We start from the raw sequence: 26,749 nt of genomic DNA on the forward strand, positions 1-26,749 counted from the left end.
ATCTATCCTCTAGGGAACTTGAATATCAGCAGAGCCGCTAACGAGGCTACAAATCTTCTCATAGAGTGAAGAAACATTTTAAAGCTAACCAATGCTTTGAGGGGTCATTCAAAATACTCAGGAGTACAACCTCAGCAACTCAACACATAGTTTATTAAGAACTCTTGTACTGTACCTCTGGTTACACAGTATAGGTGAAAAAAACAATCTGTGTTACAGAAGATACAGAATTGAAGAAGTTCTCAGCTCAGACTAGACAGATTTCTAGGTGGCTGATCAGTTCCCGGTAGTCCCTGGCTGGATACTCGGCCTGGCACTCGGGACACTCCAGGAAGCTTTCATCCAGCAAGCTGCTCGGAGGGGAGCATGTAAGGCCATCTCTGGGGGACGGGGAGGCTGGGTGCGCCGCCTCACATGTGGTGTGATCCTGCTGGTGTCTCTAATATAAATGGAGTCATCGGTCAGTTGTGACAAACAAGACTCTGGGTGATTAAATCAGCCTTTTCAAGTAGTTCTATTATTGTTGACAGATGAAACTTAAAGCTGTACTAATAAATGTTTTTAATATTAATAATGGATCAAATTACTATGTGTAATGTCAAAGGAGTCATTCATAGTGGCACAGCCACAGACAATTATCACCCAACTCTGCAATTTCTCTGAGCTCTACGGAGCCTTTTGGATTATTGTTTTTGGTTTCCGGTCCGCAACGTACTCTTATCGTATATTCTAAAGTTGTTAAAAATCAATTAATGCAGCTTTAAGGTTCATCACTGATGAATTTGGGATATACAAAAAATACTAATCAAGTCCTTTGCACTATTCATGCCCACCTTTGACTGTTTTGTCCCATGGTCTTTAGGTTTTTGCAGCCTCTTCAGAACTTTGACCATTTGCTCCTTTAAATACGAACAATTCTGCTTCTCATCCTCAAGGTCTTGTGCAGAAATCATGATCTAAAATTTAAACAGTTTGCATCACAATATAATCTAGTATAGCTGTGGGAATAATATTTTTCAAATACAAAGAAGTATGTCCTTTGCTTATCTAAGGACAGATATTTTCCCTTTAGAAGGAAAGCAATGATGTCAGAAAGTATGACACACCCAGGGCCAGACTGATGGACACGAGTTGATGATCCTAATTAATGTCATTTTTGAGAGTGGATGGATTAACAACATCCCTCAATGTCTAGTTAATACTAAGGATTTATTCAAGCAAGCGGACCAAAACTGAGATTACTGATACTTTCATACCTGTCGCTCCAGGTCTGCAATCTTTTTCTGGTCTGCATGGTGGCGATTTAACAAACACTTCTTAAAGAGAATCGACTGAGAAGAGAGATTTCATTTTAATTTGGAGGCTTTTTTCCTTCGTATGATGAAGGTAAGATTTTTCAATTTCTTACTGTATAGTTCAATGAAGACGTACCTGCAGCTCAAAGTTAGCCGACCTGTGCCTCTCCTCATCCAGTATGCTCTGGAGGTTTTCAGTCTCGGCAGTCAGCCATTGCTCTTCATCCTCAGAGCAATGTTGATCTTCCAGTGTGTTTTCTCTGCTCATATTTTCAGTCCGCAGCTGCTGCATGAGCTCTTCCACCTCACTCTCCCTTTCCTTGCACCTACACATCAAACGGTCCGTCATGTACGTATGTAGCTGACCACCAACTTTAAGCAGCACCATATTCTGTATTTTTTAGCAGCAGACATACCTGTTTTGGATTGTTATCAGGTTCTGGTGGGTCGTGTCGACCTGCTCCCTCAGCGCCTCCAGCTCATCTCTGGCTTTCTGTAACAGTTTTTCATAGTGCTCCTGCATCTGGCTTATTCGCTCCCTCTCTGTAATGACAGAAGCAGAAAATGAAAAGTTACAAAAGAGGATGCAAATACACAATAAAAGATGTCAGATACAGCCTTACATGCACCATGTAGTAATAAAATATATGATTTTGCGAATGCATTGCAAGCTGCAGATTCTGTAATAGTGGGCTACTCGAGGGCAATCTTGAGATCTTAAAAACCTTGTTGTGACAGTCTGTTGCCCCTCGTTGCCCCAGTGGTGAGTGCCCACTGCCCACTGTCCCTTTGGCTCACCATCTGAATGGTCCTCATTGTGCTGCTGTGAGCAGGCCTGATTGGCTTTGTTCACCCGCTTCTCCAGCCACAACATTCTGGCCAGAGTTGCCCTCACATAGGCCTCTCTCTGCTGGTCATATTCCAGCCACTGCTCGTTCTTCTCCAAGGCCTCGGGGGGATTGAATGAAAGAATGAGAAGCACATAACAGAGAAAGACAGAAAGAGAATTGTGCCAGGGGGGTGGCTCCAAAGCAGGAACACTCAGCAAGAGATGTATACTGTACAAAGGCACACATCCTCACTTAGAAGCAAACGCACACACACATAGTAGTGAGTTAAAAGTAACCACAAATACACAAAGGTGGTTTAGGCGTAACTGAAAAATACAAACAGAAGAGACCTTTTCCAGATGTGTGGCCACCCCACAGCACTTACATCACTGAGTTGAATTTTGAGCTCTCTTACGGTGTTGGTCGAGGCCCCTTCATCTGAAGCGGAGTCCTATTTCACAATAGAAAATACAGTATAACATAACACATTATGGGAATGAACAACTGACTTTACACAACTCTCCCTACTGCTTTAATAAAAGCATTGTGACATGTCATAACAAGGCCCAAAACATAGGAACAGTGGGATTTACAGCATCAAATTCTCAAGTGTTGTGACCTCTACAATATCCAGCAAGTCACTGTGATGGTATGCTCTGAATGAGGAAGTGTGTTTTTTTTTATTTTTATGGAGAATAATACTCCTCCTCTAAATGGAAGACACTTAAAAACAACTGCTGCCATCTAGTGGTGTAAAACTGGTAAATGGTGTGAGGGGCTTCCCTCCGCAGCAACACAACCATAGGCCCTGTCACAGACGATTTTTTTAAATATCTCACTATAGGAAAAGTTCAAATTAATTATGGTTGAATTCCATTTATTTGCACTGGTTTTATGTGCATGCTGCCTCATTGTCATGACTGGGACACTTGAATAGAACAGAAAAAACAATATTGTTGAGCATCTAACACCCTGATGTTTTAATGGAAGTGCCAAATAATGTGAATTTGTAATAGGCAATGTTATTAGAAAAAGTACAAAGCACTACACTACACTCACTCATATTAAAATCGAGCCATGCTATACCTTCTTCCGTGCAACTTTGTTCTCGAGATACTGACACCTAGTTGAGATGCTCACAACCTGGTTCTTGATTTCTTCAATCTCTCTGGAGTAACTGGATATGCTTCTCTTTCTCCTCATACTCACTACGTCCATCAGATTCCCTTCTTTCTTACTCAGCTGCTCTGATGGCAAAGCCTCCTCGTCTTTGGCCTTGAGCTGCTGACAACTCTCCAGCCTGACAGTTTCAAGAGAGAGGAATCTCTGCGAAAAAAAGACATCAAATCTGTTGTTTTATTAACGCTCAGCTACTGTAAATCAATACACTGCATTAAAAAAAAGCACAGCTCCCACTGGCAATATCATTTAACAGTACAGTGTGAGTAACCTGGTAGAAGATACAGGACCCCCAGGACTCACACCAGCAGACTGAGGAACAGTTGTTTCCCTCAGGCCATCAGTCTTTTAAATAGATAATTCATACAACACCTTCTCACACAAAAAGTACCTCAATCATATATCTTATACTGTATATACTGTATATGTTCTTAATATGCCTGTATATGTTCTTAATATGTCTGTATATGTTCTTAAAATGCCTTGTGCAAAGTATTTCCTTTTATAATTGTAATATAACTTATTATTTTGAATGGAGCTTCCCAGCAAAAAGCATTTCACCCGATTGTACCTGTATAACCGGCGTGACAATAAACATCTTGAATCTTAAATCTTGAAAAAAAACACCTGGGCTAGTTGACCTTATGTTGGGCAAATATCAGAGAAACAGCACTGATTGTTTCACTGAGTTAGTTTGACAAAGTTTACCTGTACTAGCATATTATGCTGTGAGTGTTGACGAGACAGCTCAGCCAGGCTCTTCTTCAGATAGGCGTTGTCCTTCCTCAGACTGCTGACAACCACATCAAGCTCTGAGTTGGGCTTCTTCCTGATGAAACCCTTGTGTTTGGGGGATGCCATCTCAGTCAGCTGTTAGTTAACACAACAAGGGACAGACTGACAGAAAAATAACACAGTGATGTTGTCAGAATACACAATTTCAAATATAAACATGCATTAGTCAATTAGTTAAACTGAGCTGGACCAAAAGATTGTTTTCTAAGCAATTCAGAAGAGAAAGAGTTCAAATCAGTAGCTGCACAGTATATCTTATAGTATTGAGTGTTGAGTCTATTGAGTTGAATTAAAACCTGGAGCAGCTTTACACAGCTCAACTTTAAGCTCACATTACACCCAGTTCTCAGAAATAACCTTACTGTATCTGAAGATGAAGATTGTATGATCATCTGTTGTTTGGCAACAACAAATGACAGCTTTGTTAATTTAATTCCACATTAAGTTTAGCTAGTTAGGTAATGTTACTCTATGGTAGCATGTTAGCTGGGATAATGTTAAATGTTAGCTATCATAAAGTGCTGATAAAGTAGTAACTGGTAGCTAATTAAGCTACTACTACTGTAGTGAAATATGACTTTCCACGTCAGAATAAACGTTCAAATGAACCCTGATCTCTTTTAAATGACAGTTTAAGTTGTACTTAGTTAGCATTAGCATTACCTTGGAGATGGAGGGAAGACAGCCAGCTCAACTCTCATTGGATAGACTGTGCTGCGTTCACTGCCGCTGCGGAAACTCCTCCATCTAACTAATTTGCAGCCAGAGCAGTTCGTGCAAAAAAAATTGGAAATAACAATAATATTGTCTCTGGAGAAGCGTTTTTAGTGACTTAATGATATGTGTGTTTTATTTGTGTTTATATCTTATCAACGTATGTGTGCTTAATTGGAAACAATATGGAAAACTAGCATGTTTTACGTCTAGCTAAATTAGCTTAAATTAGTAATTTCCGACAGCGCGGGAAGGACGCATTACTGAGGCAAGGCAGCTTTATTTGTAGAGCACATTTCAGCAACAGGGCAATTCAAAGTGCTTTACATAAACATTCAAGAAAAATTATCATACTTGATACATCATTAGTCATCTGAATAAGTCAGAACACTGCATCTCGTTATTTATGATTTCTTTATTTGTGTATTTAATTTGTTTTTTCTATATCCTTTTTAATTCAATTGATAATTAACTAGCCTATACTCCTTTTGAGTATGGTTTCTTTTTTAGTCTGTATGTGGGTGGGATAGGGAGGGAATTTGGAGCCATGTTTGTGAGTTTGTGTTTTGTATGTTTTGTGTATTTGGTTAACTAAAAAAATTTGAAAATAAAATATTCTAAAAAAAAACCCAGTGAAATCTAAAAATCATAAAGAAGATATGTGATATTTAAGGCAAGGCAGCTTTATTTGTATAGCACATTTCAGCAACAGGGCAATTCAAAGTGCTTTACATAAACATTCAAGAACATTGCGACAAAGTGCAAAAGAACATTAAGACATAATTAAAACAGTTATAAAAACTTTAAAGATTAGAAAATAAAAACAAGCTAAAAATAAAAGCTAAAATAGAATATAACACACACGAGTAAAAGCTCTAGTGCAGCATATAAGATCATTATCTGGTTTAATAAAAGGCAGCAGCAAACAGGAACGTTTTAAGCTTTGATTTAGAAGAACTCAGAGTTGGAGTTGGTCCTGCAGGTTTCTGGGAGCTTGTTCCAAATGTACTTACAATTACTTACAAGGCCTCTGAGGGGCGCTGCAGCTCAACAGAAGAGTGGACCAACTCTGCTGCTTTGCCTGGATGGTGCCTGGATTATCTCATAGTTCTGCACAATGATGCAAAACAATATTTAGTTATAAGTATGAAAAAGGTGATGAGAAAGCTAGTCTGTCCTTTTCCAGGTCACTTTTGTGTCTTTCTCACCCATTAACTGTCCTCACCCATGCTGGCTGGCTGGCTGCATCTGGCTGGTTTGTGTCATGCCTGTGACTCATGCATGAGGCTGTCCCCTCTGGTATCCACTCCTCTCTTGTGCACATCTGTGCATTTCAGTTCCCTCTGTGAGGGCTCCTTCTCTCTCATCGGAATATGAATCGTTTCTGTGAATAAATTTGGACTTTATCAAAATGCTGCGGGTCATTGTTGAGTCTGCTAGTGGGATCCCCAAAAAGAAAATTGGAAACCCAGATCCAATAGTTGGGATTGTCTTTAGAGGTGAGACTATTGCTTTTACTGTTGTTTTTTTTCTGGGGAAACTGCTGTATGCTCTGTTAACTCGAGCAGATTGATCATGCACAGTGTTTCACTTTCTATTATCTTTTCTCTCATCCTGTACTTTTTGAACATCAGTTTTGCAGTTAAATGCATCTATTCTTAAAGCCTAATTAGAATACTTTGACAGTAATTCATCATCAAAACGAAGAGTGCATCCTTATAAGGGCAGAATAGCTCTCTGTCCACAGAGAAGAGCAACTTTCTGTGGCCACAAGGCTTGATCTTCATATTTACAAGATTAGATGCCTTAGTGCATTAAGTGTTTCCAAAATGTTGATTCAGTCATATATATTTTTGGAAGAAGTGTTTGTGTCCACTGTTTCCTCTATAGGATATAATATTGTTACACCAGATTATGAGTTTTTGCAAATAAATCTGACACCGCTCATTGTGTTTGCAGGTGAAACGAAGAAAACCAAAGCAATTGACAATGAATTGGAGCCTGTGTGGAATGAAGTAAGTGCAGAATGAGTTAACTGTACTGTGTGACAGTTACAGTGCGTTGGCTGGGAAATGACTCACCTGAGAACTGCTATTACCTCAGTTACTGTATGTTGTTGTTTTACCTGATTGTAAAGGACGCTTCCCTGTAATTACAGCGGCTTGATTTTGATCTGAAAGACTCTCCTTTGGATGCATCGTCATTCATCGACGTGATTGTCAAAGACTATGAAACAATCGGCAAAGACAAGTATGTATATGACAAGCATCAGACATTGAAACTGTGACATTTGCATATTTCATATTGTGTGCTCAAAGTGTGCTAAAGACTTTATTTGTTTTTGTTTTTTTGGAGTGAATGAATACATGACCCTCAGTCTACCTCCCAGTATGACTAAATACTGATCATTCAAACAACTTCCCCTCGACTGAGTGTAAGCGGGCTTTACAGAAACCCCTCTCTAAACAAACACCTATGTAGTGCAGGTAAGGACTGAAAGGGAAAACCTCTCTACGCCTCAAAGGTTTACCTTTTGAGAAGGTAGACGTGTGATCACAATCTGTGAAAGTTGTACTGCAGCTACCGATACTGCACCTACGTTAGTCATTCCAACAGTGTGGTTGAGAGTTGTTATTATGATCTTTTCTTAAAGAGCAGAGCAGCATGTTTTAACTTAACCCCACAGGACTCACTGCGACCATGTTAAGACTTGCAGCAGTGTTAGATAGAAGTTGTTTTGTCTACCTCACACAACCTCACTCCTCTTACGAGGAATGTTGCCTTAAAAGGAAAAAGGCCACTTCTTTTTATCCTTCCCTACGGTAGACTCAGACTGCCACAATATGGTGTTTACAACCCTTAATTTCAATTTTCTATTGTTTATCTGTTTGTTAGGCACATTCATGCATTTTGTAACATTGTGACTCTCAGTCAGTGTCTGAGTCACTCTAGTGACTGATTGTGTATAATATAAGTTATTCTGGGGCAGGCACAAGGGGTGGGTGGAGGATGTCTCCATCAGCCACGCACACACTTGGATATTTTTCCATGATCGCTGCCTGCAACGCACGAGGGGGGTGAATAAGAGAGCTTGCGCTGGCTTGTCATTGGCACATCTGTGATTACTAGTTGTAACTCAGCCCGTAATCCTATATGCCAAATAAAGTTCTAGACAGAGAGTGAAGCTCATTGTGGAGGTTTGATTGAACATGCAGGTTAACACTTTGTGACCAACTCTCCCCCAAATCTAGGAAAGGAATGTGACTCAAAGAGCCTAATGGGGGTATCTAATCTGTGGTACCATCAAGATAAGCCAGACTGCTCAGTTTATTTGGCAAAGATTGTTTTACTTCTAAATTAGCTTTGTTTAAAAGTGATATATAAGCACTGGAAATATATCAGTGTGCCAGGCAAATTGTTATCTGGCTCTTTCACTGTGTTTAAAAAAATCAGTTTCGTTTTCTCAATGAAGCTGTTCTAAATACTTGAGACTACAGTTTACAGTTTCTGAAACAAGTAATGTACAACGGTAATTTGTATAAACCAGTCCTTGCATGTTGGCTCTGCGATGGTCGAGACAGGGAATTCTCTACTGTAGAGACAGTATATTGCCACACCAGATTTCCTCTCTGTTTTATCCTCCATAGCTGACCCTGCTTTCCAAGGACAACCCAATTTTTTGAAGCTCTGTGTGACGATAAATAATGGCACAACTGTTATATACTATAATATGATTTTGCCTGCTCTCGTGTTACTTACTTAAAACTGCCTTTCCACCTGCCTCCTTTGCTCTATGTTTGCCCAACACATGCCTGTGGCAGATGTTAATTGTTTCCATCTTCCTGCTCTTTCTTGTGCACTTTTTCATCATCTTGGGGGCTTGCCTGTGTTACCAGGTCCAGCTGCTCCATGTCGCACAGCAAAGTATCCCATTTGTTCTCTTAAAAGATGCTACTGCTGCTCCCAAATGGCTGTTTTGACAAAGAATTAGCATGCAGGCAAAGTGCATGTTTGTCATGTTGTTATTTGGTTTGGGATGATTTTAGAAGATGCCCGATGTGTTGCAATCCAGTGTGATTATTATTCACTGTTGCTACATGACATATGTTTGGTAGAAGAAGTGGGTGTTGTTGCTTGGTTTGGCATAATAATGTGAAGAAGTGAAATAGGGAAGTTCAAACCGCCAACTATCCAGAGCAACGAGCAATTACAGTCACAAACACTACATCCAGTTCATGTGGTGTAATTGCATAAGTTTGTCACAGATTGCGGAACCAACGCATCCTCCCTGTTGTCGACATTTGTTTCCATCCCGCTGCATTGATTTATTTGCTGAAGTATGTACTGTATGATTGTCTGACCAAAGGAAAATGTATTTGATTGCTTTTCAGGTTCATTGGCTCGGCGAAAATCTCTCTGAAAGACTTGGCCACTGGTCACATGGACTCCCTCCCATCCAAGAATGTGCCCTTGATCAATGAGAAACAACAGGCTATTGGGGTGAATACATTTTTCACTTATATGTGACACTTTTGCAATTTTATGACACTGAATAGTGGATGGTGTCTGGTATCTGTATAGATCCGCAGGAAGTGGTTGAATTTGCTGAATCCTATGCTATAATTTGGTGTTAGACATATACACTAGATGTAACTAAGAAAGCATTTACTTTTTTTCAGGCACGCATTAATTTGCGTATTTTGTATGAGCCTCCTGCCAACGCTGCTCCAAACCTAAACGACCAACAGGATGGAGACACATCTCATGTGGATACTGGTAAGTAGAAAGTTAGTCGAGGAAATGCAAAGAGATGGTATTGTCTGATTTCTTCTATTCCCTCCCAAAATAACAAAACAAGACATCACCCTCTTTTACAATAATTCATATTGATAAAATGGATTGTGTTTTTTTATGAAATCTAAAAAGGGGGCACAAACTTTATAAAATTCATTGGGGGTTTTCCTAAAATTATACATAATTTTTTCATATGTAACACTGGATAACAACTCATTGAAACAGTTTGATACAGAAAAAGGATTACTGTTTTCCAATGAAGTACAAGATGCTTATTGGCTGCCATTATCACTATTCATAGAACTGTTTTGATATTACTGGTAAGGCATGTAAGTTTTTGGGTATCTCCTAATGGAAAGAAACTCTCTGATTATTGTCGTCGTGATTTCATTCAGATTTTCTTTTTTTAAAAGTGTCTGCCGTGTTGTTAGTAGGTTAGCAGATACATCACACACTCCCAGGGTGTCAGGTTTTTGGAATTAAGAGAATGTTGATTATTGCGGTTTTGCTCCACAGGATGCAGTGATGAGGCTGATGAGGGTGAGGCAGACGTGGAGGGAGGAGGTCAGAGTGGAAGCCCAGGTGCTCCCACCTTGCCAAACCAGCCTGGGAAACCCAGACACAAGCCAGTCCGTCTCAGCCGTAAGAGGCATAGAGCCTTGACCAATAAGCCTCAGGACTTCCAGGTATTGTCCGTGTTTTGATTACTGTGTTTCTGGATAATCACAGATGCCAGTTTAGGGAATTCTCATGAATGACAGCAGGCTTCACCAGTGCAGATATACATTGAAGCCAATAGATAGTGTATCCCTCATATCATGTTACATGTGAACATAACGTGTGAACCTTCTCTTGGTTCTGCATCAGAGCAAGCAATTTCATGCATGTGATTTTCTTTGGGAACATATTTTTGTTCCCGTAACAGATCTGGAAATGTATTCGAGCAGTCTGTACTGAATAAGTCGGTGTTTGTCAACCCAATGAATCAATGGTGTCTTTTCAAAAAGGACCTAGATAAATTGTTTGTTCAGCTGCCTCACTGTTGCTTGCAATGTGCAGATTCGTATTCGGGTTATCAAGGGTCGACAGCTGCCTGGCAACAACATCAAGCCAGTGGTTAAGGTGAATGTATGCGGACAGACCCACAGGACCAGAATTAGAAGAGGAAATAACCCCTTTTTTGACGAGGTAATGAGTCCACAAAAAAATACCACATCCTATAGAAATTCATAACTGATCTCTTACTTTTGCCTTTTTGCTTGCTTGTCAACATCATCTTGTCTTCTCTCTTTGCCACTTAATCCCCACCAGCTTTAATAACCCTCTGGGGTGTTTCTCTCTGTATCGGCAGCTGTGCAATGACAGCGGACCTTAAAAGCAGTGTCTTCAGCTTTCTCTCATATCTAACTGCCCTCATATGCATTTTCCTTTGTCTCAATTGTAAGTCCTGTAATGTTTGTCACAATCACTGATTGTCTGACATCAAAATCTAGTGTGTGCATAAAGTGACAAGGGAAATACTCATTCATTAATGACTTGTTTCTGTCCTTCAGATCTTTTTCTACAACGTTAACATGCTCCCCTCAGAGCTGTTTGACGAGAGTATTAGTCTTCGGGTGCGTAGAAAACTCCTTTTAATGCAATTTTCTTTTTCAAAAATAAAAAAAGACCATTCATTGTGTGGTTTTAAAATTAGGGAATTTCTACATGAAGCTATAAAGCTGTGTTTTCCTTGACAGGTTTATGACTCCTTCTCCCTCAGAGCTGATAGTCTAATGGGAGAGTTCAAGGTATGCCAATTGAAGTGATTTTAAGTGGTTATTTATTGTATTCTAGATTCTATTCTATTTAATTCAGAAGTTTGACCTGTGATTTAGCAGATCACCAGAAAATATTTCAAAATTTCCAATAATTAAAATGTTTTCTTCTTGCTTACCCAGATGGATGTCGGCAACATCTATGATGAATCAGGTCAGTATTTCCATGTAAAATGCATCCTCTCTGAAAAATTTAGATTTTTTTTGTTTATATTATATTGTAGGTGTTTATACCATGTCCAGGTCATGCCATAATGAGGAAGTGGCTCCTCCTGAGTGACCCTGATGACTCTAACTCGGGGGCCAGCGGTTACCTGAAAGTCAGCATCTTTGTTGTGGGCACTGGAGATGAGCCACCGGTGCGTGCACCTTCTTTCTTACCATCAAGTTTCTTTCTACTAGACACAGAGTACAGATCAGTTTTGAAAAAAGACCATGATAAACTCCTAATCCTCTCTTTTCCTCTCCTCCAGTCTGAGAGGAGAGACATAAGTGAGGAGCAGGACGACATAGAAAGCAACCTTTTGCTGCCAGCCGGTGTCACAATGCGATGGGCCACGCTCACCCTCAAAGTCTTCCGTGCTGAGGATATGCCACAGAGTAAGTGACCCATAAATTCTTGCAACCATTGTGGTTTAATGTAATCAAATCCCCTTGAAAATCTTCTATTTTACTTTATTTTGCAGTGGATGATGCCTTCATTCAGACGGTAAAACAGGTCTTTGGAGGGGATGGAGACCGGAAAAACTTGGTGGATCCATATGTGGAAGTCAGCTTTGCTGGCAAGAAGGTATTTAATGTTTAACTAAAAAGAAACAATGTTTTTTTTTAATGTTCTAACTTTGTGGATATTATTAATATGTAATGGTATTTTCTTTGTTATAGCTGAGGACCAAAATAATTGAGAAAAATTCGAATCCGGAGTGGAATCAACTCATCAATCTCCAAGTCAAGGTAAGAAAGTTGCATATTAAGATATATCTTATGGGCTTGCTTCACAGTTCCAAAACACTTCAGCACAAATCAACACATGCCTCTGTCTGCCTCTGTAGTTCCCATCCATGTGTGAACATGTAAAGTTGACCATGTATGACTGGTAAGAGCTTTACATTCATTCATACACAGCTGCACAAGTGACAATAATATCACAACCAATATTTGACATTCCAGTTTACTCTTGGCAGGGATCGTGCGAGCAAGGATGATGCCATAGGAACAACGTTTTTAAATCTGAGCCAAATTTCTTCCTCTGGTGGAGAGATTGAAGGTAATCATGTAATCTCTATGACTGTTGTCAGTCAGTGTTCTACATTTTTAATATTGCAATATGACATTTAATATATGTCCCCCCCCCACTGTAAACAGATGCACGAGCCGATTGCAAAACACTGTCTGACTGTACGTAAGAAATGATCATCATTTTGCCTTGTGTTTAACGTTATGCTCCTGTTTGTGTACCTATTCTCATGCACTTCATTGCTTTATAACCCTTGAAACTGTGTCTGTATGTTACAGTGAGCACCGCAGCATCGGAGGTTGGTTTTCTCCCGGCTTTTGGGCCTTGCTATGTCAACCTGTACGGTAGCCCAAGAGAATTCACTGGCCTGGCCGACCCGTACGACGAACTCAACTTTGGAAAGGTAAGACTACCCTATCAGCTCAGTACAGAGAATTCAGTACTGTAGGTATAGACACGCGGGACATTTCACCTGCATGACAATGTGTACATGAGGTTTTTGCATTTTGATCTGTTGCAGGGTGAAGGGGTCGCTTACAGAGGGAGGGTCCTTGTTGAGCTGTCCACTCAGCTGGAAGGAAAGGCTGATAAGAATGTGGATGACATCTCCAGTGATGACATCCTGGTGGCACAGGTATATACTGTCTACTGTAACTACTGCTATCTCCTAATGTATTTGATTTATATAATAATCCTTAATAAACCAAGGTTTTGAATCTACAATTTAATATAACTACTTTTTTTTTGTTGACAATGTTATTAGAAAATATCAGTAACTTGCGGTGTCTCGCAAAAAGAGATTTCTAGTTGATAACAGAGACAAAAATAATCCTGCCCTAACCTCTAACACTGCCACATCCTTTTTTAATTGAGTGCAGAAATACCAGCGAAGGAGGAAGTACTGTCTGTGCGCTGTGTTCCACAGTGCGTGCATGCTCCAAGAGCCGGGCGAGCCGATCCAGTTCGAGGTCAGCATTGGTAACTATGGTAACAAGCTGGATGCCACCTGCAAGCCCCTGTCGTCCACCACCCAGTACAGCTTTGCTGTGTTTGATGGTATGAAAAGTCAGCAAGAATTCAAAAAATGACTTAAAGATTTAATCCATTTTATAATCTAGGAGGATATTTTAGTTCAGGAGCATGAAGGAGCTCCACGTGCATTACATAGTATTTAACCCTTGTTAAATGTATTTTTTTTTTTATTGAAAAGTGTCATTAGAACTCTGTTGCAACAGTGGACATCAGACAATTCTTTAGTTAAACTGTTTTCCATGCTTTAAGTCTGTGTTTAAGGGGTCATGAACCACATGGACACCACTCAACAACTTGTGTTTAAAATGACTGGGTATATTTGTTTTCTATCCCACAGGTAATCACTACCATTACCTGCCCTGGGCCGACACTAAGCCCGTAGTGATTCTCACCTCGTTCTGGGAAGACATCAGCCACCGCCTGGACTCTGTCAACGTCCTCCTCTTCATTGCTGAGAGACTGGTGAGAACAATTCACAGTGGCACATCTTGTACATGTCTACACAGGTAGTACTGCTCATTAATCTCTTTTTATATCTGCCTTTGTTATTTTTTTTAGGAGTCCCACCTCACTTCTTTAAAAACAGCCATCTTAGCCAAGGAGTCTGAGACACGTCTGGCAGAGATTTGGATCAAGCTCATCAACCACATGATTGAGGACCTGAACAGGTAAGACATGACCAGACAGATCCTACACTGGACCTGTGTGTTGTATGAAGTAATGCAACTTATCATTACTTTCAACTGTAGTGTGGTTATTGCCTTTGCAGGTGGTTGTTTGGCTTGAGTTATGTCATTGTTTTAACTCTCACTAACAAAGTTTTTTGACAGTTCCCAGCTCCCAGTGCTGGAGGGCCAGTCTAATGTGACTGAACTGGATATCCAGTTGAAAATGCTGCGCGATGCCGCTGTGGACAGTATCAGAGAGATGGCCAATCTCGTGAGAGAGCAGGCCACAGATGTTAAGGCTACTGTTGGTGACATTGAGGACTGGTTGGACAGAATCAAGCAGCTGGCAGAGGAGGTCAGGAAAAGCAAAAAGAACATGTTATGTAGCTCAAAAAGACGTGAATGAAACTTGATTATGCAACTGAAATGTTGTGTGTCTCCAACAGCCTCAGAACAGCATGCCAGATGTGATCATCTGGATGTTAAGAGGAGAGAAGCGGGTGGCTTTTGCTCGAGTCCCAGCAAACCAGATCCTGTTCTCCAACTTTAGCGAACAGGCGCGTGGCAAATACTGTGGACGGACCCAGACCATTTTCATGCAGGTACAAAACTAGCCAACATGCAGTAACCCATTTATCAACTTTTAATTATATATATCACTGTTATATTTTAGAATGAGTTCCCACTCTCATAATTTTTGTTTGTCAGTACCCCATGGACAAAAACAAAGGTGTGAAGGTCCCTGTTCAGCTGCGGGTCAACATGTGGCTCGGCCTCTCTGAACATAAGACGAAGTTCAACAGCTTCTCAGAAGGACACTTCAGCGTGTATGCTGAACTGGTACAGTAGCTACACAAAACATTAGCTTTCTTTAAATACATCTACATATAATCTGATTTCAGTTGTGCCATCTCTAACTTTCTTTCCGCAGTATGAGAACCAGGCCCATGTTTTAAAGAAGTGGGGAACTACGGGCCTGGTCGGTCGCCATAAGTTCTCAGATATGACTGGAAAGGTAAAACTCAACAAAGAACGCTTTCTGCCACCACGTGGATGGGATTGGGAGAAAGACTGGTTTGTTGACCCCAACCGATGGTGAGTTTAAGAAACTCACTTTATCACACACAAGCACACAGACCTTCGTGATTTATGGCTTGTTGAGTCTCAAGTACAAACATCCTGTTATCACTGTGCAGTTGAACACACTCCAGAATCCTGTTCATACTGTATTTCAGCTCTATCCTCTGTTAAGTAGTAATCATAAATCAGTGACTGTACCAGCCAAGTCGTGAACACAATCACAGGAAATGAAAAGGAATTTAGCCAGTGTTTTGGTTTCAGGAGGTCTCCCTCCCTCCAAGGCTCATGTAAACAATTCATCATGATCCTACATACAGTAGCTGCTGTCTGAGTCAAATCAACCTGTGTGTTGTGGTGGTATTTTCTACAGCCTGATGACAGAAGCAGACGCGGGCCACACAGAGTTCACCGATGAAGTATTTCAGAATCAAACTCGATTCCCTGGTGGGGAGTGGGCAGACGCTGCAGAGCCCTTCACAGACGTGGTACGACCTACACACACATACACACATTTCATTTTTGTGAAAAATGTGAGTGAAGATTACAGGACAAAAGCCTGTTTATTCATGTTAGGTTCCATTGTTAACCGTTTTCTCTTGCGCTATTATGCACTTAGGAAAGGTGGGTTGCCTTGTGGTTGAATTTATGTAATAAACATATGGACTTTTATGTATGTGACCCCGGTGTCTTTCTGGTTTTGATATGTAGCTTTTATTAGGGCTGCTACTAATGATTATGACATCCTTTGTGTATGTGTAATCTGAACAATAGCCAAAGTGATGGACCTGCAGAGAACTATCTCCTCAGCTCTTTGGAGCGTTTTGGCATCTTTCAGCTCATTGTTTTGATTTTATGGCTCGCAACTTTACTGTTTTGATTCACTTTCAATTCAGACACAGCAGACAGCTGTTTTCAGATAAAAATCTCTGATAAACACACTGTACGCTACTTTCCCAGCAAGAAAAGTCAAACACAAAATTAGCAACTAGCTGGTGAACATAGTGGAGCATTTAGCAGCTAAAGAACCAGTATAATATAGGATTTCATAAGGCCCCGAGTAGCCAAAGAAATGAGTTAATGCAGCTTTAAGGATTTTAATTATATCTAGTAATATCAGAAAGAGATTCAAAGTATTTGTGGAGCTGTAATCAGTCAGTATTTGTATGTATTTATGAGTATATTTTCTTAAATTACTTTAAAAATGGAAATATTTTGTGTTTATTAATATATATTCATCATCACTTAAATTAATGACAGAGGGTCTGTGTTGTCTAGAATGGAGAAAAGGTTCGGAGCCGAGAGGAGTTTGAGTGTCCACCTGGATGGAGCTGGGAGGATGAGTGGAGCTTTGACAGCAACAAGGCTGTCGATGAGAACGGTGACATGAACACAACAACTGAATCAAAATCTTCTCTTTGTTGTGTTTTCATGTTTGAAATAGTGCAAGTTTAACTTGGTCTGTGTGTGTCTTTTGACACTAGGTTGGGAATACGGCCTTACCATTCCTCCCGATGATAAGCCCAAATCCTGGGTTGCAACAGAGAAAATGTATCATGTCCATCGGAGGAAGAGACACATACGACCACGGAGGAAGACATCTGATAAAAAGGCTGTCACTGAGGTGAGGGAGAGGTAGAGGTAGAGGTAGATGAGAAAAAGAGTTGATTTAAGAGATGTTGAGTCTCATTCTTTTCCTGTCCTTGTCTCTTCCACAGAGGCAAGAACCAGGGGAAGGCTGGGAGTACTCTTCCCTGATTGGCTGGAAGTTCCACAGGAAGGAGCGCTCTTCTGACACGTTCCGCCGCCGCCGTTGGAGAAAAAAGATGGTCCCATCAGACAGCATCGGGTCCTACGCCATCTTCAGATTGGAAGGGGCATTAGTGAGTCTTACTTAAGACACTGGAGAAACATTGCTAAATATCTGTCGTATTCTTACGTTTCCCCCGACAAATCTTTGTTGTCATGGCAACAACAGTTACTTTATGCCACCTGAGTCATATCCTCTCATTATTCTCCTGCATGCGTCTCTTCCTCTCAGACATTGGCAAATCTCTCAGGAAGTCTATTTTTGTTCTGCATTCTTTTCTTTACATTTTCTTAAATTTTGTTCTCTTAAGCACCTCACCCTGCGTTTTGTTTTTATTAACAGGGGGTCGATGTTGACGAGAAGGCCAGTAAAACGGATAGAGCCAAGTTTGGCGCCACCACACCCACTGTTTCCTGCCACTTTAGCCGTAAGTAGTTGGGTCAAGATAAAGATAATTCCAAGAACTCAGTAAACACAGTTTAAACATGCTGATAAATGTTATCTCCCCTCAGGGTCTTACCTTTACCATCTGAGAGTGTACGTGTATCAGGCGAGGAATCTCTGTGCCATGGACAAAGACAGCTTCTCAGGTAAAAATAACGCTAAGTACAAGCTTGATCAAGAGGAATAAATGAAATCTACTCAGGATGTATAAAAATAAAAAACGACATTAAACATCACAGGTTCACACGTTCTAATACTCCTGCTCCTCTCCAGATCCCTACGCCCATGTGTCATTCCTCCATGTGAGTAAGACCACAGAAGTCATAAGGTCCACCCTGAACCCCACATGGGATCAGACTCTCATCTTCGAGGACATAGAAATCTACGGAGACCCACAAACTATCGCCCGCAGCCCTCCTGATGTGGTGTTGGAGCTGTGTGACAGTGATCAAGTAGTACGTTGTATATTTAATCTGCCAAATCAAATTACACACAGACTTTTATCCTAGAAATTCAACTGGGGTTACATGGTGGATGTCATCAAGCTTTGCTAAATCTTTGTGTGCCGCTGTGCTTTTTTTTCTAGGGTAAAGATGAACCCATGGGTCGCTGTTCATGCCCTCCAGTAGTTAAGCTGAACCCCAGTGTGGCTGTCACACCTAAGCTGCTGTGGTTCCCGGTCACCAAAAAAGGTCGCAGTGCTGGGGAGATACTGCTGGCGGCAGAGCTCCTACTGAAGAACAAAGTAACGAACACACTAAAGAAAGTAAACATACTGTAATTCTAACTTTATGAAACTGAACTCAGGAGGTGTCGCTGTGCTTTGCCCTCCAGGGGAACGACGGAGATCTGCCCCTGGTGCCTCCTCGCCGGGGGGAGAAGCTCTACATGGTTCCCCAGGGAATCAGGCCTGTAGTGCATCTCACTGCGATCGAGGTACACCATCACGCCATCCTGCTCCTTTGCCAATCCCTATAAATTCCCTTCACACACATTACATGATCAGACAAGATCAGCCCAACCCTAAGATTTCTGTTGTGGTTTCTCATTTGTAACTCCCTTTTCACCTATCTCCTACCATCACGCTAGTCCCTTAAATCTGCCCATACTAGTTTTTCCGAGTGCATTCATGTGTTTATTTGTTCCCAGGTCTTGACTTGGGGCTTGAGGAACATGAAGACCTACCAGTTGGCCACAGTTTCTTCCCCCAGTTTGATAGTGGAGTGCGGTGGTGAGATTGTTCAAACCGCTGTAATCAAGAACTTCAGAAAGAACCCCAACTTCCCTGGATCTGTGCTGCTGCTCAAAGTGGTACGAACTCCTCAAACTTTCTAGAATAAATATTCAGACACCTGTTTCATATCTAGACTCTCCATATTTTCCATATTGTTTTCTCACCTTAGCTTCTTCCCAAAGACGAGATGTACACCCCTCCCATTGTGCTGAAGGTAATCGACCACCGGCCATTCGGTAGGAAACCAGTAGTGGGTCAGTGCACCATCGACTGCCTGGAGGAGTACCGCTGTGATCCGTATCGCATTAACAGTGAAGTCTGCACATCTGCTAGAGGTATATACACACATGCATGGACTCAGGCAGATACATACACACTCAGCTATGTACAGTTGAGGCTCATGCAAGAACATTTTGGTATTCTTAACTTTTTTCCGTACCGTAGGCTCCTACAAGTGTGCCACATTAGATTCAGGAAACGCTCCTCAATTCAGATAACTGAAAATGACCTGCGTGATCATGATGAATGCCACCTGTGCGTAAACGAGCGTGCATTCATGAGAATTGTAAATTAGCATAATTAAGGCCCCAAAGATACCATATAAGGCTACATGCCCTACTCCATTCATCTGTCTCTGCCAGTATATCAGCACGCCATCTAAAAACACGCTCTCTTCCGAGGGCCTGACGCGCAGCCAAAAGAAGTGATGACGTGCCTGGCTACACTTCCTGTTGACCTTGTTATGTACAGAGACAAATTAACCTTCAACTAGTGCGTAATTCAAGTTGTTTTGCAGTTTGAGATGTTCATATTGTAATTGTAGTGTTATACAATAGAATCAATAGCCAATTTAAATGAATGATGATATCGTTAGATTATATGAACACATTTAGAGTTATATTATAATTCAAATGACAGAGTCAAACAGGATATTATCAACATAATTATAAAGTGTAATTTATATAGGATTTTCAAACTCAACATTACTTCATAGTAATTAAATATATAATCCATTAGTGAAAAACTTGGGTTTGGATAACAGCAGAGCACTTGACTCCTCCGACAGTTCTGGACCACCAGTAAATTAAACTACTAAATATGAGAAAATTGGTGAATGCGACAAGTTCTCCTAAATCACTCATACAACGAATCTGTTCGTATGAGTGGCTCTTTCACGAGGCCCATTGTATCCTGTTTCCTTTGACTTTGCAGGGGCCATGATAGCTGCTGCCCATGGAGATGTTGTCATAGACATTGAGGAGAGACCCATCTTGAAAGCTGAGGTAAATGATAATAATGCACAAAATGTGGGAGACAATGTTTTCACATCTACTTCATTTTATTGACAAGTATTCTTTGTTTGCTTGCAGCTTCAAGCAGAAACGGTGAGATTTTTCTCTTTTAACAGATAGTCTTCTGATAGATAGCACCTCTAAAAATATTAAGTTCATCAATATTTTGCATCATGTAGGAGGAGGAAACAGTGGACTGGTGGAGTAAGTTCTATGCCTCTGTTGGAGAGCAGGAAAAGTGTGGGCCTTACCTGAAAAAGGGATACGACACATTGCAGGTAAGAACATGTCATTGCACAAACACAATAATTGATTTAATTTCCTTGATTTCTTGTTTGTGTTGGTTTTACAAGCTGCAGCAGGCTAGCTGTGTCGGACAGGCTCGTGACCAGAAAGATCCTTGTTCTTGTTCCTTTTGATAAGAGTTTGCAGTAGTATCTATACAAAACACGAAGATTTTTTTTCTCAGATGCTCCCAAGAGCAGTCAAACATTCGGGAGATTCAGTAGTTAGTTCTTTTAAATAAAAAATAGCAAGGCAAATGTGGGAGTTCTGTGAAAACTTGCAGCAAAGGTGTCAACAGTTAGGTTGAAAGCTCACAATAATGAAAGTTTGATTGAGTTTTGTTTAGGAGATAACACAACAATTTGTGATATCCCATCTGTGATGTGGTTGCGTTATCGTGTTATGTGGTTTTCAGGTATTTAACAGTGAACTAGAAGAGGTTGAACAGTTCCAGGGATTCACCGATTTCTGCACCACTTTCAAACTTCAGCGAGGAAAGACCGAAGATGAGGAAGATGATCCCTCTGTGGTGGGAGAGTTCAAGGTAAAGAAGACACATTTTGAGGAAATATTCCTGTCACTCAGCATCCCATTACACCTGAACTATTGAAACAAGAGAAATCACTGCTTTTCCTGTTGCACAGACACTCTTCCTAGCCACTGTCTGCCATCTGGTGGATAAATTATGAATTTCATAAACACAGTATATAGTCAGTATTATATATACAGTAAAGTGTGCAGATTGTCTGTGAAGAGGTAGTTTGCTTTAGTGTATGATACTGAATGTTTAATTCAGTTCAGCTCTATCTTGAACTGCAATTCACGTAATTATATGGACCGTTCTTTTGTTTTGTAGCAAGCATATTTAGTAATTTAAAGGTAGTAAAATGTTTAAAAAGATTGACCAAGCTGAGTGAGCTACATACACTAAAGAAATAGGAATGAAGTAATGATCAGCTTGTTTATTGTGATATTTTGTTTTTAGGTTTTAACATTTACTAATATACAGTATGCTTTATGATTGAAGTTTTGTATTGTGTCATGGTAAGTTAAAGACACTTTCCCACTTTGAGTGGACAGTAAAGTTGCATTTTAATGTGGATGTGTAGGCAACATCAGCAAATTGATGTTTAGACTCACATACTTTTTCATTTGTTGGACAGCTGATCCGTTTTTATTTTAGCAGTTTATTTTGCAGGTAGAATAACAGACCGCAAAGAGTTAATTTTGGATTATACAATCTATTATTACATTGGTAGGAATATAGTCTTAAACTCCTGTGTGAATGTATTAGGGCTGCAACTAACGATTATTTTCATTGTCAATTAATCCGTTAATTCTTTTCTCGATTAATCGATTAGTTGTTTTCTTTTATAAAATGTCAGGTAATGGTGAAAATCAGTGTTTCCCAAAGCCCAAGATGACATCCTCAAATGTCTTGTTTTGTCCACAACTCAAAGATTATTCAGTTTACTGTCATTAAGGAATAAAGAAACCAGAAACTCATCACATTTAACAAGCTGGAATTAGAGAATTTTCACTTTTTTTCCTTAAAAGATTACTCAAACCGATTAATCAATTATCAAAATAATTGGTGATTAATTTAATCGTAGACAACTAATTGATTAATCATTGCAACTGTAGAATGTAATTATCTTGTAGAAGAGATGTTGTATGACTAAAGGTGCTGTCCTCTCGGGTGATATTCAGGGCTCATTCAAGATTTACCCACTGCCCGATGACCCGGGAGTGCCAGCTCCACCACGCCAGTTCAAAGAGCTTCCTGAGAACGGACCTCAGGAGTGCCTGGTCAGAATTTACGTGGTGCGCTGTCTTGACCTGCAGCCTAAGGATACAAATGGCATGGTGAGTATTATATGAAGATGCAACTGAACAACCACCCTGGTTTAGTGATAAAGAATCGAGTCACAACCATCCATTATGTGAAAAATATGATTGAAGCTACTGAAACTAAGATATATATATATTTTTTGCATTCCCATGTCAGTGTGACCCATACATTAAGCTTGCACTGGGAAGAAAAACACTGGATGACAGAGACAACTACAAACCAAACACCCTTAATCCAGAGTTTGGGAGGTGAGACGGCGACGTGTTTTTGTTCTTTCAAATGATTATGGCCAGTTTTAAGTATGTGTAGGAACGTAAAGGAGCACCTTTAAATGATGTCCTCCATTTTTTGTCCAGGATGTTTGAGATGTCCTGCTTCCTGCCTCAAGACAAGGATCTGAAGATTGCTGTGTATGACTATGACTTACTGAGCAGAGATGAAAAAGTGGGTGAGACAGTCATCGATTTGGAGAACAGACTCCTGTCTCGTTTCAGGCCCTGCTGTGGCCTGCCACTGACTTACTGTGTGTAAGTATGTACTCTTATACTGTACAGTACAATATCTACAGTACAGTCAATACATCGTACAACTTCTTCTTTGATGTGTTTTAGTTTCAAAGCCAAACCTACTGTACAAAGCTACAATTTTCTTGCAGCTCAGGGATCAATCAGTGGAGAGACCAACTGAAGCCTTCTCAGATCCTCCAGGACGTGGCCAAAGTGAGATGCTTCCCTCCTCCACGCATAGAGGGAGACGGCAGCTCACTGAATTTCTCAGGAAAACAATACAACCTGCAAGATTTTGGTACTGCCGTTGAATGCTCTATTATCATATTTTTTAGTAGAATTATTACTACTTATCTACAATGACCATGAGTTTATTTTATAAATATACCTTGTAGAATATTAAAGGTGCTATTGATAACATTGATAACATTCAGCCACTAGATGTCTCATTCTCCCTCCCCCGTTCCATTGCATTCACTTCACAACAAGTCGTTGCCAGGCACTTAACATCAAACTCAGACATTTATCCGTTTTTTCTACACACTAACTGACGACACAGAGATACCACGTGATACCAACGTCGTTTAACTATTGGCTCTCAAGCCCTGTTACAAGTGGGAACCAAACGTCAGATATCTTCCACAAAGATAAACAAAACATTCATTTTGGACCCGCCAACATTTTTTAAATGATTGATTCACAATCAGAATAATTTTTTTCAGGAAAAGCCATACTTTTATTCAGCACCTTTCTAAAGGCTCTGTGGATGTATTATTTAAAAAAAATATTCGCCTACATAAAAATGTTATCAATAAGACCTTTAACAATTATTAATTATTATGCTACAATTGTATTTTGTTCTCATTTTGGCCGTTTCTTCGATTTTAAAATGAATCTTCTTCTATACATTATATTGTCATTTCTTCCTTGACTTTTGTGATCTGCTGTGCCCTTTGCAGAGGCAAACACTGTGATCCACCCGCACATGGGCCCAGCCAGAGAGAGGCTGGCCCTACATGTCCTCAGAAACCAGGGCGTGGCACCAGAGCATGTGGAGACCAGAACCCTGTGCAGCTCCCACCAACCCAACCTGTCTCAGGTTAAAACATCAGCAGTAACACTACACACATTTGTTTTAGTAGAATTACAGAGAATTACAGGTAGTATAGATAAAGTAGCTCTGGAATTAACATTTTAATGTTGTTATATGATAGCTTTTTTTTTTAAAGTGTCATCCTTTTCCACAAATACAGGGAAGAATCCAAATGTGGGTGGACATTTTCCCCAAGAGCCTTGGTTTGCCGGGGCCCCCATGTGACATCACTCCACGCAAAGCCAAGAAGTAAGAGACACTTGACTAAATCATGTTTTATCATAGTAAATTTACAGTATGGATCAAATGTAACGGTATATTTTAAAACAGGTACGTCTTGCGAGCCATCGTTTGGAACACAACGAATGTCACTCTGGACGAAAGAAGCATCACCGGAGAAAATATGAGTGACATCTACGTTAAAGGGTACATTAATTCATCCTGTTTTGCTTAAATATGCATTTTTCTACCCACTGGACTCATTCACAACTAGCTAATCAACATTACCATATTTCTTAGATGGATGCCAGGTATGGAGGACAACAAGCAGAAGACTGATGTCCACTACAGATCCCTGGATGGTGATGGGAATTTCAACTGGAGGTTCATCTTTGGGTTTGACTACCTGCCTGCAGAACAGCTGTGCGTTGTCTCGAAGAAAGTGAGTGAGATCATGGAGCAGGAACAAAGCATCAGCAGCAGGGATTACTGCTCATAACCATATCATTTTAATTTGTACTGGTATGATGGCAGGTAATTATCTAAATGAAGTTTCTGTATTTTACAGGAACACATTTGGAATCTGGACAAAACTGAATTCAGGATTCCTCCTAAATTGATCATCCAGATATGGGACAATGACAAATTCTCCTTGGATGACTACTTAGGTGAAACAGCATTGTTATTAACCCCATTTTATGCCATGACCACACAAAGGGAAGGCATTAAAAGATTGAGAACTACAACAATAAAATACTAATTATTATTTCTTATCTATATCTCTGTTACAGGTTCAGTTGAGCTGGACATACTCAATCTGATTTCTCCTGCTAAGAGCCCAGAAAAGTGCAGCCTGAAGATGTTGCCCGGGATGGCGGGCTCAGTCCCCTCCAAAAAACCTCTGCCCAACTCACTCTTCTCCCGGAAGTCTGTACGAGGCTGGTGGCCATGCGCGATCGAGCAGGATGGGAAACATGTGCTTGGTGTAAGTTTATGTCCTCAGCAAAGTCCCTCAGAGTTTTTTCCCCCCTTATAACTGTTTAAGACTGTTTTTCAAAACTCCACAGGGGAAGGTAGAGATGACACTGGAAATAGTGGAGGAGAAGGAGATGGAGGACAGACCTGCTGGGAAAGGAAGAGATGAGCCAAACATGAATCCCAAACTGGACCCACCCAAGTAATAAATCTTTAAAGTCTTTAAAACAATCAAAAATGTGTTTTTGTAATTCTATGAATTGCTTAACATGAATTACGTATATCTTGCTCTGTTCATCCATTCAACAGCCGCCCGGACACGTCATTCTTCTGGTTTATAAACCCTTGCAAGACCATGAAGTTCATCGTTTGGCGCAGATTCAGATGGATTTTCGTTATATTGATTATTCTTCTGCTGGTTATCTTGTTCCTCGGCATCATGCTCTACTCCCTACCAGTAAGATTACTGTGTTGATTTGTCGATTGTAATATTTCTGAAACTCCCATAATAATTGTTATCCATCACACATTGTTATTCCGCAGTATTTTGTAATCGGAGTGAATTTTAATGTCTATTCCATATCCACAGAACTACATCGCAATGAAGATTGTGAAGCCTTAATCCTAAGGAGCATTGCAGAGAAGATGTCTGCCTCCCTACTGCAGAATCTACAGTCCTCTTCACTGTTACCATCCCTCATAAATATGCAATAACTTCCTCTGTTGATGCCATAGCAGACTGATGTTCAGCATTCTCCTCTCCCATAATCAGTATCAGTATCATAATCATTATTTTTTGCACTCTCAGTATTGCTTACAGTATATTTCTTGTGTTACAAATAATCTATCTTATGTTCAAATTTAGACCAAAAAAAAATCAAGAATGTGAAGTATTATATATTTTAATAAACTTTGTTATTAACAAATAGTTCATATTTTGTTAAATTATGCACACATTTGAAATCAGTTCAAATGTTTGGAAACTATCAACCTGTAGAGGAGTATTAATATAAGAAAAAGCAATGTTATTACCACCATTAAAATAGCAATATCAAAACTACGTACACCTTCTGTCCATTTTAGGTTGTTAACATGTAAAGTGCATCAATATGGTGGTTAACCAGACCTATTAGACTTCTATATTTTTTTATTCACTTTATACAAAGCCATTATGTCATTACAGTACAATTCAGTAACATGGCTGTAATAAAGAGACATCCGAATAGTAATTAAGGCAATACAAAAATAAATAAACTAAGGCTAAAACCAAATATAACATAAAACAAAGTGACTTGTTAAAGTATGGAAAATGTACATTAAATTTGTAAGGATTTTTTTTACTAGTGAATTATGAAATAAAAAAAAATATTACTTGACATATTGTTTGTACTTTGTTACTTTTCTCTATTTAGTATATTGATCTGATTGATCTGAAAATAAATAAACTAAGGCTAAAACTAAGTGCAACATAAAACAAAGTGACTTGTTAAAGTATGGAAAATGTACATTACATTTTTAAGAATTTTCTACTTGTGAATTATGAAATAAAACATTTTTTACTTGACATATTGTTTATACTTTGTTACTTTTCTCTAAATGTT

At 39.9% G+C, this 26,749-nt stretch overlaps 2 protein-coding genes across 7 annotated transcripts; one reads left to right on the top strand and one right to left on the bottom strand.

Annotated features, from left to right (window-relative positions):
* Positions 1-131: 131 nt before the first annotated feature.
* Positions 132-4,857, bottom strand: LOC141773830 (centrosomal protein of 55 kDa-like). 5 transcript variants are annotated; one of them, XM_074645919.1, is made up of 10 exons: positions 4,763-4,857; positions 4,013-4,201; positions 3,335-3,451; positions 2,541-2,576; positions 2,094-2,244; positions 1,712-1,838; positions 1,432-1,621; positions 1,257-1,331; positions 834-956; positions 132-439 (listed from the first exon to the last, which is right to left on the bottom strand). In XM_074645919.1, the coding sequence occupies exons 2-10, from the start codon at positions 4,163-4,165 to the stop codon at positions 248-250; spliced, it is 1,164 nt and encodes a 387-aa protein (XP_074502020.1). In that variant the 5' UTR covers positions 4,166-4,201; positions 4,763-4,857; the 3' UTR covers positions 132-247. The 5 variants fall into 5 exon arrangements, with proteins under 5 accessions (XP_074502020.1, XP_074502019.1, XP_074502018.1 ...); XM_074645918.1 differs by having other exon boundaries at positions 2,511-2,576; XM_074645917.1 differs by having other exon boundaries at positions 3,212-3,451.
* A 1,275-nt stretch (positions 4,858-6,132) lies between these two features.
* Positions 6,133-26,712, top strand: myofl (myoferlin like). Of its 2 annotated transcripts, XM_074645929.1 has the most exons (54): positions 6,133-6,312; positions 6,773-6,828; positions 6,972-7,063; positions 9,205-9,313; positions 9,493-9,589; positions 10,124-10,293; positions 10,667-10,795; positions 11,161-11,223; positions 11,347-11,397; positions 11,548-11,578; positions 11,668-11,783; positions 11,898-12,024; positions 12,111-12,214; positions 12,310-12,378; positions 12,477-12,520; positions 12,609-12,691; positions 12,790-12,822; positions 12,940-13,064; positions 13,182-13,295; positions 13,540-13,717; positions 14,031-14,155; positions 14,252-14,361; positions 14,524-14,716; positions 14,808-14,963; positions 15,070-15,201; positions 15,293-15,456; positions 15,812-15,926; positions 16,717-16,819; positions 16,923-17,062; positions 17,157-17,321; positions 17,591-17,675; positions 17,761-17,838; positions 17,966-18,147; positions 18,279-18,437; positions 18,527-18,628; positions 18,842-19,003; positions 19,096-19,261; positions 20,139-20,209; positions 20,297-20,311; positions 20,398-20,496; positions 20,919-21,047; positions 22,214-22,369; positions 22,512-22,603; positions 22,712-22,882; positions 23,011-23,159; positions 23,821-23,960; positions 24,115-24,203; positions 24,285-24,380; positions 24,474-24,615; positions 24,742-24,841; positions 24,965-25,158; positions 25,241-25,350; positions 25,458-25,605; positions 25,738-26,712. In XM_074645929.1, exons 1-54 carry the CDS (start codon positions 6,225-6,227, stop codon positions 25,768-25,770), a joined length of 6,150 nt encoding a protein of 2,049 aa, XP_074502030.1. In that variant the 5' UTR covers positions 6,133-6,224; the 3' UTR covers positions 25,771-26,712. The 2 variants fall into 2 exon arrangements, with proteins under 2 accessions (XP_074502030.1, XP_074502031.1); XM_074645930.1 differs by lacking the exon at positions 12,790-12,822.
* The last annotated feature ends 37 nt before the right edge of the window (positions 26,713-26,749 follow it).

This window comes from Sebastes fasciatus, chromosome 9, assembly GCF_043250625.1.
Source record: "Sebastes fasciatus isolate fSebFas1 chromosome 9, fSebFas1.pri, whole genome shotgun sequence".
NCBI lineage: Eukaryota > Metazoa > Chordata > Actinopteri > Perciformes > Sebastidae > Sebastes > Sebastes fasciatus.

What these genes read in the sequence shown, in the direction of transcription:
- myofl (XM_074645929.1), top strand. Translation starts at nt 6,225, where the DNA reads ATGCTGCGGGTCATTGTTGAGTCTGCTAGTGGGATCCCCAAAAAGAAA. An exon ending in ATAAGCCTCAGGACTTCCAG is followed by an intron (nt 10,294 to 10,666) that starts GTATTGTCCGTG and finishes TGCAATGTGCAG; the next exon opens with ATTCGTATTCGGGTTATCAA. An exon ending in AAGTTGACCATGTATGACTG is followed by an intron (nt 12,521 to 12,608) that starts GTAAGAGCTTTA and finishes TACTCTTGGCAG; the next exon opens with GGATCGTGCGAGCAAGGATG.
- LOC141773830 (XM_074645915.1), bottom strand. Translation starts at nt 4,165, where the DNA reads ATGGCATCCCCCAAACACAAGGGTTTCATCAGGAAGAAGCCCAACTCA. An exon ending in TCAAAATTCAACTCAGTGAT is followed by an intron (nt 2,245 to 2,510) that starts GTAAGTGCTGTG and finishes AATCCCCCCGAG; the next exon opens with GCCTTGGAGAAGAACGAGCA. An exon ending in CGGCTAACTTTGAGCTGCAG is followed by an intron (nt 1,332 to 1,431) that starts GTACGTCTTCAT and finishes CTCTCTTCTCAG; the next exon opens with TCGATTCTCTTTAAGAAGTG.